This window comes from Periplaneta americana, chromosome 11 (assembly GCF_040183065.1).
Source record: "Periplaneta americana isolate PAMFEO1 chromosome 11, P.americana_PAMFEO1_priV1, whole genome shotgun sequence".
Taxonomy (NCBI): domain Eukaryota; kingdom Metazoa; phylum Arthropoda; class Insecta; order Blattodea; family Blattidae; genus Periplaneta; species Periplaneta americana.
This window is the reverse complement of record NC_091127.1, coordinates 3747876-3764633: the sequence shown is the minus strand read 5'-3', so window position 1 is coordinate 3764633 and position 16758 is coordinate 3747876. Positions and strand designations below refer to the sequence as shown.

Sequence of the window (16758 nt, the reverse complement as noted above, 5' to 3'; positions counted from 1 at the left end):
GCCCCCATCAGAACGATTGCTTGTTAGAGAATGCCCTTGGTGTACAACATGGAGGTGCAGCAGGATGATGATTATTGTAATAAAGAAATTGTGAAATGGTGGTAAAAAAGTACGGGAGTACCCCAAGAAAACCTCTCACATTAGCTTTGTGCACTAGAAATCCCATTTGAACTTCCTGTGGTTTCTGGTATGGAAAACTGCTCTAGCCATCTGGCTAATTCACATTTTCATGTAGTTAACAATTGAAGTAATGTGTTTCTTAGCTTAGTACTAGAGGACCTTGACCAAGGACTGGACTGTTTCTTAATTGAGGATACGGTTGATGAGCTGGTATTCATAAATAACTCAGGTAAGTAGAATAAGCATAGGCTGCAGTGCGTGCAGGGCTTAATACAGGCGTGCCTGTATCGAGAGAAAAAAAAAAGTTTCTAGTTTGTTTCTTAACTTAAAAATTCCACGTTTTAATGTCGCTAATTTCTTTTCTGTTGTAGGACCTTCCTTCATTCACTCAAAACATTCAGCGATTAGTGAATGACTTGAGGTGCTATCGATTATGTAATGCAAGCCTTCCAGCAGGCAGTGTGAAATTATGAGCCTGAAGAGAGAAATCGTCATGACTGAAGTGCAGGCTGAAGGCTGCCCATCACACCCTAGTTTCTAAATTCTGGACTTGTATTAGACACTATTTATTGAACATTTAATACGAGGACTTGACTGAAATTTACGTTGAGCACGCAATAGTATATTTGTTCCTATTGTTTTGGGCTTGAGGTTATGTGCTCTAGTAATGAAGTCATTGCATTTTAATGAACAGGCCGGCTTTAAAAGTGGCATACTTGTGTTATTCTCTTATATTCGTGTAATAATAGTTTTCATTATTTGTATCTCGATAAGATGTGTTTTACAATTGATCATAAACATACTGGGTGTTCAGTTCAAAGTGTGTCATGCCTCGCTGTATGCCGTCATGTGGCTAGCCGATGAGCCTAGAGAATTCAATCTTCCTACATCTCCGCAAAGGCATATAACCTATATGCAAGAGAAGTTGCCTAGCAAGTACGGCGTTCATTCTGAAGAGTACTTACCGATACATACGGTAACGCCTGCAGTGGCAGGAATGTGAACTGTTTGAAAACACGTACTGAGGTGAGTTTTTTCTTACTGTCGGGATATGGGGAGAGGGTTAAGACGATTACTTACGTATTTGTTGACATTAACTTTGATGGTGAACACGGACACGGAGCATTTGATTTGTGTTGTGGACTGTTGCCGTACGCAACCGATGATAACAAATACCCTGCGTACGACTTGCCCGCGCAAAACACAGTTCGAAAGAGGTTATGGTAGCACACAGACTGTACAGACCGCCATCTGTTGCTACGACGTTCAAACCGTACACGTTTTCAAGTTCAGATTGAACGCCTTGATTAATAGGCAACTTCTCTGACATAAAAGCTGAAACTCGCTTCAAATCGCTGACTCACCAACAGTGATGTCATGACACACTTTGAAATGAACACCCTGTAGTTGGAATTATATAAATAAGAAGTACCTGATATAAGATAAAATTAGGGCAAAACAAAGTGCTGGTGCACGCCTCTTGTGCATTGGAACCAGTGGCTGGTGCAACAAATGTTTCAACTGTATCTGCACAGTGTTGCCAGAAGGTTATAATTCTAATAAAATGCTGCCCTGGCCTTAAATTATTAGAGAAACTAACAATGTAAATTTTTCAAATAAAATAAGAAAATCTTACATTTTCAGTGTTAAAGTTGAAAATGAGGGAGTAACTAATTGGTGCACGATTCTCAACTGTTGCTGGATGATGTTAAACCGACCAATAACAAAATTTCCTCGTCTTTTTTAATCTTCAAACCTTAGAAACTTCTAGGACCTTCACAAAGGAAATTTTTTTTCAAATATTTGACCTTCACTAATTTAAATAATAATATATCCTACATCATCCAGGACTAAAAGTCATCATATAAATAACGAAATTGCACCAAAAATTAATAAATTCTCTATAAGGACTAAAAGTCATCATATAAATACCGAAATTTGCACTAAAAATTAATAAATACTCTGTAAGGACTAAAAGTCATCACATAAATACCGAAATTGCACTAAAAATTAATAAATTCTCTATAAGGACTGAAAGTCATCATATAAATACCGAAATTTGCACTAAAAATTAATAAATTCTCTATAAGGACTAAAAGTCATCATATAAATAACGAAATTTGCACTAAAAATTAATAAATTCTCTATAAGGACTAAAAGTCATCATATAAATAACGAAATTGCACTAAAAATTAATAAATTCTCTATAAGGACTAAAAGTCATCATATAAATAACGAAATTTGCACTAAAAATTAATAAATTCTCTATAAGGACTAAAAGTCATCATATAAATACCGAAATTTGCACTAAAAATTAATAAATTCTCTATAAGGACTAAAAGTCATCATATAAATAACGAAATTTGCACTAAAAATTAATAAATTCTCTATAAGGACTAAAAGTCATCATATAAATACCGAAATTTGCACTAAAAATTAATAAATTCTCTATAAGGACTAAAAGTCATCATATAAATAACGAAATTTGCACTAAAAATTAATAAATTCTCTATAAGGACTAAAAGTCATCATATAAATACCGAAATTTGCACTAAAAATTAATAAATTCTCTATAAGGACTAAAAGTCATCATATAAATAACGAAATTTGCACTAAAAATTAATAAATTCTCTATAAGGACTAAAAGTCATCATATAAATACCGAAATTTGCACTAAAAATTAATAAATTCTCTATAAGGACTAAAAGTCATCATATAAATAACGAAATTTGCACTAAAAATTAATAAATTCTCTATAAGGACTAAAAGTCATCATATAAATACCGAAATTTGCACTAAAAATTAATAAATTCTCTATAAGGACTAAAAGTCATCATATAAATAACGAAATTGCACTAAAAATTAATAAATTCTCTATAAGGACTAAAAGTCATCACATAAATACCGAAATTGCACCAAAAATTAATAAATTCTCTATAAGGACTAAAAGTCACCATATAAATACCGAAATCGCACTAAAAATTAATAAATCCTCTATAAGGGCTAAAAGTCATCATATAAATACCGAAATGCACTGAAAATTAATAAATCCTCTATAAGGGCTAAAAGTCACCATATAAATACCGAAATCGCACTAAAAATTAGTCTTTCTTATTGTTAATCAACAGTTAAAAACATTGTTAGTTTTTCTTATAATTTAAGAATTATAAGTTGTCCCTAAACTTTCTGGCAACACTGTACTTTTGTTTCTTGTAAAATGGCATTCAAAATATTTATTCATACACATTACGAAATGTTTCACTTAATTATGTAACATGTGACTAACATAACAAAGTTTACATTTCCGATTATATACACCTTCAACTCAAACAGCAGAAATAACTAAAATGCTCTCTCAATTAATATCACTCAATAAAAGAATTGTATTCCAATGGATACCATGCCATTGTGGAATCCTGGGAAACGAGAATGCGGATGCTTTAGCAAAGAAGGGCAGCACTGCTACTTACAGACCTGTTACGAAATCTACGTATTATTCTGTGAAGAGATTTATTAAATCTACATACTTAGACTTCAACAAACAAAATTTGATAACACAATCTCAAGGGAAAAAATGGAACTCTCTGCATCATAATCCACAGTTAATTCCCGATTTACCACGAAAATCGTCTGTAGCTGCATTTAGATTGGCAACAGGCCATGATTGTTTGGCCAAACACCTGCATAGAATTGGAATATATCAGTCCCCTAACTGCCCATTGTGCAACTCAAACCAAGAAATGGATTCGGAACACCTCAAAATCTGTGCTTCAGTGGCTGGTCATGATAATATCTTTGAAAAATATTGGAGTGCAAGAGGTCAAATGACTTTGTCAAACGCCTGGCATTAGAAAACAACAACAACATTTCCGATTATACTTTTTTTGTTTTCTTTTTGGAGACTGGTAATTTGACATTAATTTTACTTAACGATGGATGGAAGAAATTCATTGTTGCATTGCGCACAATATAAACTTATGTGATTAATTTTCATAATTATGTTGTGCAGCTTAGAATATTACCCTTCTCCTGTATGTAAACATATTTATGGCTTCAGTTCTTCCACAGCTATAAAAGGCGGCATTTCGATTGAGATACCTATTATGTTCTCATGTTGGAATAAATTGAAAGTCATACGTCAAGGACAAAATTGTTTTCTGGATATAAATTCGATCTGCTTGCTAGATAATGTCGAAATGTTTTCTTGCATACAACAATATGCATAATAGTAATAACATTTTGATTCGGTATGATTTCTGAAGTATACGCACACCTGCTCTGGTTCTGACAGACTGGATCATTTAAAGCTGTGATATTCTTGAAATAAAAATAGATTGTGGTTCGAAGAGTAATCATGAAAGAATTTCAGATTCAGATCCTGGTGGCCACAGACTGTATTAAAGAATGAGGAGTTTCGACTCATTTATGAACATTAATTAATACCTCCGTGATGTTCAACCTCGTTCGCAATTTTTGGATTCTTGCGCTGTGCCATAGATTCTGAGAAACACCGATGTCCGTTTGTACAGGCCAGGACACTTTCAACAATTGCTTTAAGACGACGGTTAGTGAAATATTTGTGTTTGGAAGATTTAAGCAAAGTATAATTATATTAAGATTTTGTATAAAATTAATCCGTAGGTTCTCATCAGTGTCAAGTCTTCCATCTGGATGATTTTACAAACTGTTACAACTTGTAACAATTCAATGAAAAATTGGAATTGAAATATTGATCAACCAAATATGTTGTTTTTTTTTTTTTTTTTTTTTTTTTTTTAATTTTATGTGTAGTCAAGTCTGTCATTACAAAAGAATTTTGGAGTAGGTAGTATATTATTATTAATTTATTTCGCGTTGTTTTATTCATGTACAATTGTAGATCCAAACGAAAAGGGGATAGTTAATAGTACATTATGCAACGAGCCTATAATGAAGGTAATTAAGAAGTGAGTATGGATATTTATGAAATGAGCGCAAGCGAGTTTCATAATTTTCATACGAGCTTCTTAATTACCATTATAGGCGAGTTTCATACGACTTTTTATGCTCGACCATATTTCTAACTTGATATTATTAATTTTTGAGCAATGTCCCGTATGTTGTGAGATGTGCGCAGACGCGAAAGTATTGATTTTTTCCGAGGAACAGATGTCCACATTGACCTTGCTAGGCCATAAGAACCTACAGAGATAACATTGAAATTAAATTAGACATTGAAAAACGAGATGACAAATTGAATTTATTTGAATATTATTTACAATTAACGCTAATTATTATAGTAACAGAACATAACCTTCTGCGACAGCATTGGATTTCCAGCCTCCGTGACTTTTTGCTAATTCTCTTTCGATTGCATATCCGAGAATAATCGATACTTGCGGTTTTATAATGGTAGAAAGCTGACCTGTCATTGGCTGAACAGTTGTAACCTATGTCGTCATTGGCTGAAAGACCTGCCCTTTAATGAGTAGGTGTACTTTAATGACATGCATTAAAGGTCTGCTACCAGGTGTATAATTACTACATTTCGGCATGGTTGAGCATAAAATTTGTTAGCGGAAGTAATTTGGTTACAAACTCCTTCCATTGTTGAAAAGATACAATCAAATTCAATGTTTAGAGTGGGAGATCTACACTTTCCTTCAAGAGAATGGAGAGTTCTGTTCGTTAGGTCTTTTACATCTGAAAAATCCCAAATGGCTGCTTTCTGCAGGGAAAAAATTCCAGACCTAATTACAGAATTTGATGATAACCATAATTATTCCCACTCTTTACTGAAACTAAAGGAAGTGCACAGCTAGAGGACCTCTGGTTTAATAAGAATTTAATATCAATTGTAAAGCTGTTATAATTTACCAGTTAGGTTAGCTACATCCTAAAACGACAATTTTTACAGGATCATCTTTCTCGTTAAATGGCGTAGCCTTGCAGGATGTTTAGATATCTTATTTTGTTCGGAGAAGTACTAGCAGTGATCCTTTGAGATAAAATAAACTAAACTATTTTTGTAACTAAAGAAATTAACTTATTCTTCTACTCTTACTGTGTCATCATCATTATAAGTGGGCATTTCAAATGAAGTGATACTTCAGGTATTTCAAAGAAAAACTCACCTCTTCTCTGACAGGCGTTAGAGTTACGAATGGATGTTTCATCTCTTGCTCCTCACCATTTTACGACATTGCCAGTTACAGAAAGATGAATGTATGCTGTACTTTGTTGGTGTGCACTGTGAACTTTGTTTTCCTTATTTTATATTGCGTTCTTTTTGTGATACTTGAAATGTAAAGATCTGTTAGAAGAAATAAATTACAGTTTTGTAATACAGTTAAATAAATCTCTTTGACATAAAACTGAAGCAATTATGCAGCTTTCTTTTATTACAATCAGGGTGTCCAAATTCTGGAAAGTCAGTTGTAGTCAGGTAAGTTAAATTTGGTCATGGAAAGTCATGAATATCATTCTAATTCTTGAAACATGAGGAAAATTTCCCCATGATGAAACTTTAACCTGCCGTAACCCAGGTTATAGTTAGCATTTTTTTTTTTTTTTTTTAGGTGTGCAATGCGAGTGAATTCATATGGTCACTTTAACTATGTGAATGCACTTCTACTTCTGCTTAAGTTAAGCAATATTTTAAAATTTGTTTCAGATTTTTATTGTTAAAGTTTGAGAAACAATACCATTATGGTTAAGCAGTGTATATTTTGCAATCAGTGGTTAGATAACAGCTTTGTCCGACTTTACTGAATGTTTAGATTTGGTGCAAGGGAATGCTGTAGAGTGTGCTGCAAGACTTTCTACTTGAAAACCAAAACATATGAAGAATGTGTTGAGTAAATGTTCGCAACTGAGTATTTCTTTATCCTTTGAAAAGGTGGAAAAATTTATACGTTGGAGCAACAGTAACAAATATAAAAGACACTCGAGAGAAAATTAAACGTAGAATAAGTATGGGAAATGCCTGTTATTATTCGGTTGAGAAGCTTTTATCATCCAGTCTGCTGTCAAAAAATCTGAAAGTTAGAATTTATAAAACAGTTATATTACCGGTTGTTCTTTATGGTTGTGAAACTTGGACTCTCACTTTGAGAGAGTAACAGAGGTTAAGGGTGTTTGAGAATAAGGTGTTCAGGAAAATATTTGGGGCTAAGAGGGATGAAGTTACAGGAGAATGGAGAAAGTTACACAACACAGAACTGCACGCATTGTATTCTTCACCTGACGTAATTAGGAACATTAAATCCTGGCGTTTGAGATGGGCAGAGCATGTAGCATATATCAGCGAATCCAGAAATGCATATAGAGTGTTAGTTGGGAGGCCGGAGGGAAAAGACCTTTGGGGAGGTCGAGACGTAGATGGGAGGATAATATTAAAATGGATTTGAGGGAGATGGGATATGATGATAGGGACTGGATTAATCTTGCTCAGGATAGGGATCAATGGCGGGCTTATGTGAGGGCGGCAATGAACCTCCGTGTTCCTTAAAAGCCAGTACGTATATAGTTTCATTTACATATTATGTATGTAAAGATTAAGAGAGCAGGTCTGGAATAAATCGAGTGTGGTGTTGTATTTTAAAAATAAGATCCAGAAGCAAAATGATATTTTATGTGCATCATTCCTGAATGGACTTTCAGACACGAATATGAACAAAATTCGTTAAACAGTTTAAGAGAAATGTGTGTGTCATACAGTCAGTGCTGGAAATGAAGACAGACACAGTATTGTATTTATGGACTGGTTTCTTGTTGTACGCTCAAGTGGAAGTTTTTTTTTTTACTTGGTTATTTAACTACGCTGTATCAGTTACTAGGTTGGAATTAGTGATAGTGAAATGGCATTTGGCGAGATGAGACCGAGGATTTGCCATAGATTAAGTGATTTTCGCCTTACGACTGGGGAAACCTCGGAAAAAACCAAACTAGATAATCAGTCCAAGCGGGCTTCGAACCCAAGCTCGAGCACAACTTCTGATCGGAAGCAAGCGCCTTAGCCGACTGAGCTACACCGGTGGCTAACTGGAAGTAATCCTGCCAGAGAAGAAATACAGTACCTTGTGATTGAAGAATGTTGAATGTTGCAGTATCTTCTCACCAGCAATGTAACCATGGACGACAGCTTTGAAGACAGAGGCATAAGGAAGACATTCATTCAGAATAAATAGTTTTCAGTCCTGTGGAATTATATTATTTATTTACTCTTATGGTTACTGACAATTCTATTGACTTAGAGTATTACCACAGTCTAGTATATAGTCACGAAGCTCAATACGTAGTAAATATGTATCCATAGATAGTTGCTAACCACTAGGATTGCTAATATCGCCTCATTACAGACAATGCGAAATAGTACCCGCACAGTCTATTGTTCCTAGCACCCTCACAACTCAAGCTTCGTGACTGTATATACTAGACTGTGGTATTACGGAAAATGCGTATTTAACAAAAATTTGGAAGATTTATATTACAATATTGATACTTAGTTAACTCTGATACTTGTTCATTGAGAAAAGAAGATACATGCTGCATGACATCATTCAAAGATACGATGTATATCTTGTTTTGAGACAGTAATTACAGATTTCCTAGAAAGGTATTGAGGTTAGAGAAATGCCGTTCGTGAACAAGGACGCCTGCAGAATTGAACATGAAAAATAGCCAGTTCTGAAATCTAAATTACGGTCTACACGCATTCATAGTTTAAAGCACTCATTTTGGTTGAATTGTTTACCGAGGGTTTGAGAAAACCACTGCCTGCTGGATTACAGCCTATGGCTGTTTACACTGCCTGACCAATCAAGAGTTATGCGTGAGTAGCCACTAGGTGGCAGGTACTGACATTTTCATATACTGATATATGTGGTGGATACTGCCTGCCACCTTATTTCAATAAATGAATTAGAAATATTCTGTAGCTAATTATGAAATTATGAATGAAGTTACAGAAGAATGGAGAAAGTTACACAACACAGAGCTGCACGCATTGTATTCTTCACCTGACATAATTAGGTCCATAAAATCCAGACGTTTGAGATGGGCAGGACATGTAGCACGTATGGGCGAACCCAGAAATATATATTATTTATTTATTTATTTTTTTAAATAAATAAATAAAAAAAATAATATATATGATATGCGTAAATCACTTCGTGATTTAAGACGGCGCTTATTCCGTCGGATCCCGGCCAACTAGTCACTCATTTCGAGTGCACCTCAGCACATGTGTGGACTTGGTCCTGCGTTCATAGACATCTATGACGTAGTGCAGAGGGCGGCCACTAGAGGGAACCCAAGAGTTGGAGCTTAATCTGAGACGATTCTAACCGGCGTCGGAGTTGTATCCGGTGTGGCTTAGTGGATAAAGCATCAGCACGTAGAGCTGAAAACCCGGGTTCAAATCCCGGCGCCGGAGAGAATTTTTCTCCGTTCCATTACTCTTTCATCGAACCCAGAAATGCATATAGAGTGTTAGTTGGGAGGCCGGAGGGCAAAAGACCTTTGGGGAGGCCGAGACGTAGATGGGAAGATAATATTAAAATGGATTTGAGGGAGGTGGGATATGATGGTAGAGACTGGATTAATCTTGCTCAGGATAGGGATCAATGGCGGGCTTATGTGAGGGCGGCAATGAACCTTCGGGTTCCTTAAAAGCCAGTAAGTAAGTAATTATGAAATTATATATACATAATAAATTATATCTCATCTTTGTCATTATAATATTATTCGTATGCTCATGTATATTTTTGTCCCATTTGCTGTGGAGACCTTCGGTCCTTGGAGTCATGACGCTAAAGTTTTGGTAACTCAAATCGGCCAAATTTTGATCTCCACCGGTGATCGTCGTTGCACTACTTATTTGCGTCAACGTTTAAGTATTGCAATTCAACGCGGAAATGCAATGAGCGTTTTGCGTACTCTTCCCGAGTCCAGCCCTTTGGATGAACTCTTTCTCTTGTAAAATTTTAGTATAGATAGATTTTTTAGAAGTAATTAATTTTTTTATTACAAGATAATATTTTATACAAAAAAATATATTATATCATACCATACACATTTCGACACGTTTATTTGATAAGTCAATAATATACCTAAATCTTTATGTTCATTTTCTGCTGGTAAAACTGTTGCCACTATTTTATATGAAAATTTAATAATTGTATTTTTCAATCAAAAAAGGTCATAAGTATACTCAGAGGTTATTGCTATTCGTATCTATAGGGAAGTAATAAAATTAGGAACAAACGATAGTACTCTGACTCTCGATTGCTAACGGTAAAGTATAAACCTCGGGATATATCTGAGAAGTAAAGGCCCATTCACAATGAAAATTAAACATAACCGTAACATAAACGCAGAAGTTTGCGCCCAGGCTACCAAATGGGATCATTCACAATGATTCACATAAGCATTGACATAAACATTACCGTAAGACGTTAACGTGTAAGTTTGCAAACTCCAAACTTTCATGCTTATGCTTACATGATTTGCAAACAGAACACAATCGTGGAGCGCTGAAGTATACGACAGAATATGAGGAAATGGCGTCGTTGTTATGTTTCCATGGTTACCAAGTATGTTTGCTGTTATGTTTATGTTCCCATCGTGAATGATGGTATGACTTCTTGATTTTACTGTAACGTTAAGTTAACGCTTAGGTTATGTTTAATTTTCATTGTGAATGAGCCTTAATTCTTCGTCAGTTTATTCATAACGAGAACGATGATTGTGGTAATTGTGATAGCATCACGTACGGCGACCAAAGTAATGCATTTTGATCATGTCGGCCGCTTTCTCGCCGATCATGATCGCTGGAGCGTTAGTGTTGGCGCTTGGGATGACGGGGATGATGGAGGCGTCGACCACTCTCAAGTTGCGCACGCCGTAAACCTTCAACTCGGGGTCCACCACCGCGTCCGGGTCGCTGCTGTTGCCCATCTTGCAGGTGCCCGCCATGTGGTGGGCCGTGCCCACGTACTGGTTCAGGGCGCAGTCGAAGTACTCTGCCGTGCCGAACGTCTGGCTCTCACAGCCCTTGATCTTCGTAGTTTCCAGAATCATTCCACGTTCTTTGAAAGCTGATGTTTGTGCCAGTTTCATAGCAAACAGATGACCCTCTATGAGAGGTTTTCTGTCTTCAGTGTTCGACAGAACCTTCGGATAAACAAGTGGCTCTACAAATGGGTCCGTAGTATTTATGGTGAGGTATCCTCGACTTTTTGGTCGAACGTTATAAGGTCCTATAGAGATCCAACCGTAGTATGAACCTGGGATATCTGCACCTTCAGTGCTTACGTCACTGAAAGAAAATCCGAATTTTAAGTCAGGGTAGTCTTCGGTTGCTAGAGAGGAAGGAATGTAACCTGACATCTGAGAGATTCCAGTAGCTGATAAGGGCCCTTTCTGGTCGTCAACGTATTGTTTGATGTCTGCCAACCATTGTTGTTTGGTGGTGGGAAGAGTGGATGACTTAGTGAGTTTGAGTGTGACACCAACAGAGGTTGGGTGATTCATTAAGTTGTAACCCACTTTGGAATCTTTGATGACACTTATACCCAAATTTTGAAGAGTGTCTTTAGGACCAATTCCAGAGAGCATGAGAATGTGTGGGGAAGCCAAAGTGCCGGCACTGAGTATGACTTCCTTGTCTGCAAATACTTTTCCCTTTTGTTGGTGATCATTGTCCACGACGTATTCCACTCCCTTGGCGATTTTCGTGACCTCGTCGATAATGATCTTGGTGACTCTAACTCCAGTGACGACGTGGAGATTTTTTCTGTTTCTGATGGGTTTGAGGAAAGCATTGTTGGTGCTCTGCCTGACTCCATCCTTAACGGTTCCCTGCATGAGGAAGATACCGGTTGGATTAGGACCGTTGTAATCGGTGTTGTTGTATCCTAATTCCTTATAGGCATCCAGTACTGCATAGGTATTAGGATCGTGGTATGGGAAGGTCTGAATACCTAAGTACCCTCCAGTAGAGTGGTAATAGGTGTCGTTGGCATAAATAGGGTCAAGATTGTTCTCAGACTTCTTGAAATAATAGAGAACTGAATCCCAATCCCATCCACAATTTCCAAGGTCACTCCAGTTGTCGTAATCTTTCTTGAATCCCCGAGCGTACAGAAGAGTGTTGATGGTGCTGGTTCCTCCGAGGACCTTACCCCCAGGCCAGAAACAAGGTGTACCACCACATGTTGCTGGTTCAGGTTGAGTCCAACGTGGCCAAAGAATAGTGGACTTGTCGGATTGTGAATATGATTTATACGCTGGGATGTCATCAAGCTCAGTCCCTTCACCTCCGGCTTCTAAGAGTAGAATCTTCCACTGAGACACTTCTGATAATCTGTTCGAAGAAAACACCGTTCAAAATGAGTGCAATGATGTGTCTTTATTATAAATATATTATGTTACATTTGGGAGAATATTGTGTAGGCCTATGGAGGAATAGTACGTTATGCAACGAGCCTATTATGGTAGTAATTAAGACACGAGTATGTTTATGAAACGAGCGCAAGCGAGTTTCATAATTTTCATACGAGCGTCTTAATTACCATTATAGTCAAGTTTCATACGACTTCTTTAGGCTCGACCATATTTCTAACTTGAAATTATTCATAATTATTCATGTTATTCTTATCTGACTGAGGAGCGGAACTGATCTTGTGCAATACCTCGTAAATTCTGAGATGTGCGCAGATGCGAAAGTATTGATTTTTTCCGAGAAACTTTGTCTAATCTCGCGCTAGTTATCTTTCGATTGCATACGCGAGAATAATCGATACTTACGCTTTCATATTGCTACAATGGTATTTTCTGAATCGTGGAACACCTGAACTTTAATGAATAGGTGTACTTTAATGAGGTCCATTAAAGGGCTGCTACCAGGTGTATAATTACTACATTTCGGCATGGTCGAGCATAAATATATTTATAGCAGAGTTCGAATAAATCAGCATTTGTACAAAATTGTTACAAGACTTGAAATAATTGCATATTGTTTCCAAGTAAACACAGTGTCAAGTGAAAGTTTTTATAAGTATTTGCGTCCTAGGTATTTTAATAGAGAAAACCATGCAACATTGTTCCAGAAAATAGAGAGGGTCCTATTTTATTGAACTACGACTCTATACCTTTTTTTAAAGATGGGACACGACTGTTTAGTGGCCGAACTTGGAACTACAGCCTTATGTTGCCAATATGGACTACCACGCTGTCAGCTGATGGGATTAACGTTAGATGGCTGACGTTAAAACATTCATTGACAATTTACGCGAAGACAAAAAAATAAAACAATACAAAAATGGACAAAGAATAAAATACGAAACATATCAATGCTAACACCGTGTGTACAATAAATATCGCCAGGAAAGCTATTGAGCACCCACCACGTGGGATCTGTAATTTTGGCAATTCAACCGTTGTTACCATGGCAACAGGCCTAAACGTTATGTGATTGTTTTTTCGATCGCAGCGAAAATGTAATGTCCCATCTTTCGCCAGACCAACTTCTCCTCTCCTTTTAGATTATCTTCTGTCACAATGTTGCAGTCGGCCTCGGTAGCGTAGGCGGTATAGTGCTGGCCTTCTGTCCTCGAGGTTGCGGGTTCGATCCCGGCCCAGGTCGATGGCATTTAAGCGTGCTTAAATGCGACAGGCTCATGTGAGTAGATTTACTGGCATGTAAAAGAACTCCTGCGGGACAAAATTCCAGCACACCGGCTACGCTGATATAACCTCTGCAGTTGCGAGCGTCATTAAATAAAACATAATTTAAAATTTTTTAACAATGTTGCACGGTTTTGTCCATTAAAATACCTAGATTACAAATAATTCGAAAAAATTTGCACATGGCATATTATACTCGTATCCATGTTGGATCTTTCGTACACTACTTTTAACACTTGAATATAAATAATTGATTAAATGGCGATCTTACTCGTGTTAATTGTGTAAACATGTGCGGCTTGCAGCTGTTTCGGTGCCGAACACATAACTAATGCTAACCACACATACAGTAACATAAATACAGACATGGAAATCCTACACATACAACCCAAAAACCAAAAACTCAACACACTAGAACAATATGAAATATACAGACACACTAAAACACACCCTGATCAAATTCTCAACACACAGATCAATTTCAGAACACACACACTATTTGACACCACATTTCAACACTTTTCAACAATCGAACGCACCCACACAAACAGGCAGCGAAGTTCGAGATGACGCCGAGATCTAGTAGGCTCTGAGGATGGTGTGAAGAAGCACCGAAACAGCTGTAAGCCGCGCATTTTTACACAATTAACACGAGTAAGATCGCCATTTAATCAATTATTTATACTCGTATGTTTACTGGGAAACAATATGCAATTATTTGAAGTTTTGTAGCAATTCAGAAAGCTCCTGTATATGGAAGTCAAAGACCGAATAGGGAGGTGATTAGGGCCTAACAGTGGCGGCTAGTGAGGCATTCTGGTGGTGGTGCCAAAAATGTAAAAAAAGGTTTTACGCAAATTACCCTAGTGAAACTGATAACTGCATCTCACGTTTACATTATATGTTAAATAAAACGCATTAATTAAACCAGCTATTTTACCAGGTGTACAATTAATAATGCATCTAGTAACAGTTACAATAACATTTCCGAAACTAAGGACGAAATTTACAGATACAGATAATGCAAAACTTTCACAGTATTGTTAGTCAAATACAAATAACTTTTATAATTACTAAAATTATTTGCAAAAACACACGAGATAAACAGTGATATAGATAATAAACGATCACGTTTGCACTTTATTTAACAGGCCGATGAATCTAAGGCAGCGACCTGAATAACACATGTTCATGTCCTGCACAGATCTCATGTATCGTTAACAGAAGCATCAATACTATAGCAACAGTGTTGCGATATTTAGTTGCCGCAAAATAAAACAAATATTACACAACATTAACAAACAGTTTTACATAATATGAAAAAATACTTGTCTTTCTAAAAAGAACCATGACTATTTCTGCATTCAGTATAGTTAAATGGATAATACTTTACACATTCAAATCCCAGTTATGTGCATTACTTTTGAATTGGCAACATTACATTAACATTTGGCGCGGAAATTTAACTTGTGTTTTCGTGCAAGTCTGCGGTTGATAGTTCCCTTCCTAACGTCTCCAACAACCCTGCCATCTAGCGAAATTTCTGCATTACTTTGCTCTAGCGGGCGGAATATTAACTACTGAGTCAAACTGAATTCGGGTCAAAGTCTGTCATAAGAAACGTATATAAACTAGAATCAGTAACCTTTTGTACAGAGGCAGTGCCACACCGAAATGGCTCCAACGTTCGGAGAAACGCTGCAAGAGTGCGTCTCGATCTGTGCGCGCGCTCGTTCAGGTGAAATACGAATAAAATGTGTAGAAATAAACTATTACAACTGCTTTTTAGGATATTATTTTTTGTTTCTTTCATTGGTGGTGCCATGGCACACTGGCACTGCCCCAAAAGCCGCCCCTGAGGCCTAATCGTAGAACATTGAGGTACAGAGGTGTGAAAATTATTAGAATAATCTTAATTTTAAAGGTTTTTTAATAGTTCCTTCACAAATATTCATTGAATTGATGAATATTGGTATATAATATTACTATATTGAAGTAGGATATATTTACTACTAACAATGCCGGAAAGCATTGTTGTACATTGGTGTTTTTCTTATTTTACAATTGTTATGGGAATTCAGAAATTATTATATTATGTTGGCGGAATTGGAAACATAAAAAAATAATTAAGAAATGCTTTAAACAAATTGTTCTTCGCGTTTACATAGTTGTGAAGGTTCAAATGAACGTATACATCTGTTTTGTGCATATAATTTTTTATGTTTCCAATTCCGCCAGCATAATATAATAATTTCTGAATTCTCATAATAATTGTAAAATAAGAAAAATACCAATGTACAACAATGCTTTCCGGCATTGTTAGTAGTAAATATATCCTACATCAGTATATTATATACCAATATTCATCAATTCAATTAATATTTGTGAAGGAACTATTAAAAACCTTTAAAATTAAGATTATTCTAATAATTTTCACAGCTCTGTAAGTCATGTAACGAACACCGAAATTGCGGAATATCCGAGTCAAGTATACATTAAACTGGCCAATAATCCGCATCTGCTAGCTGACAGACCTGTTGGCCACGACGCTCCCTGCAGATCCCGCGCCGACGATCACGAAGTCGTGGTGACTGTTGACGAGTTGAGGCGGTATCGGGTGCACGTCTCTGCTGCGAAGGAAAGAGGTGACCAATCCCAGGACGAGCGTGGCGGCCCCGGCGCTGTTAGAGCTGTTGCTGAGCGCCGTCTGACTGGCCTCGTAGAAGCCTTGCAGGGACATCTGATCCTGGAAGACAACAATAATGTTGTGTGAGTTGAGTTTCCAGATGTCAGGACCTCGGTCTCTGGAAGTTAATGTTTAAATCAGCCGTGGCGAAAATGTGATCGTGCGCCGAGCCACTGTGTAACCTGCAACGTGCATAGCACCTATGGAGGGAGGCGGACACCCGAAGGGGAAGTGAAGCAACTGTCTGACTTATTAACGGATTTTCATTTTCCTTACGTCAAGCA

At 36.9% G+C, this 16758-nt stretch overlaps 2 protein-coding genes across 3 annotated transcripts in view; one reads left to right on the top strand and one right to left on the bottom strand.

Annotated features, from left to right (window-relative positions):
- Positions 1-6473, top strand: part of ebo (ellipsoid body open) — a 63943-nt gene extending 57470 nt beyond the window's left edge. For both annotated transcript variants that reach the window (XM_069838838.1, XM_069838839.1), the window contains exon 19: positions 492-6473. In XM_069838838.1, coding sequence (XP_069694939.1) covers positions 492-593 — 102 coding nt within the window. In that variant the 3' untranslated portion in view covers positions 594-6473. The remainder of the gene's footprint in view (positions 1-491) is intronic.
- Positions 6474-10851: 4378 nt separating this feature from the next.
- LOC138708723 (glucose dehydrogenase [FAD, quinone]-like) lies at positions 10852-16534 on the bottom strand. The gene is made up of 2 exons (XM_069838837.1): positions 16323-16534; positions 10852-12466 (listed from the first exon to the last, which is right to left on the bottom strand). The coding sequence occupies exons 1-2, from the start codon at positions 16526-16528 to the stop codon at positions 10867-10869; spliced, it is 1806 nt and encodes a 601-aa protein (XP_069694938.1). The 5' UTR covers positions 16529-16534; the 3' UTR covers positions 10852-10866.
- Between the last annotated feature and the right edge of the window lie 224 nt (positions 16535-16758).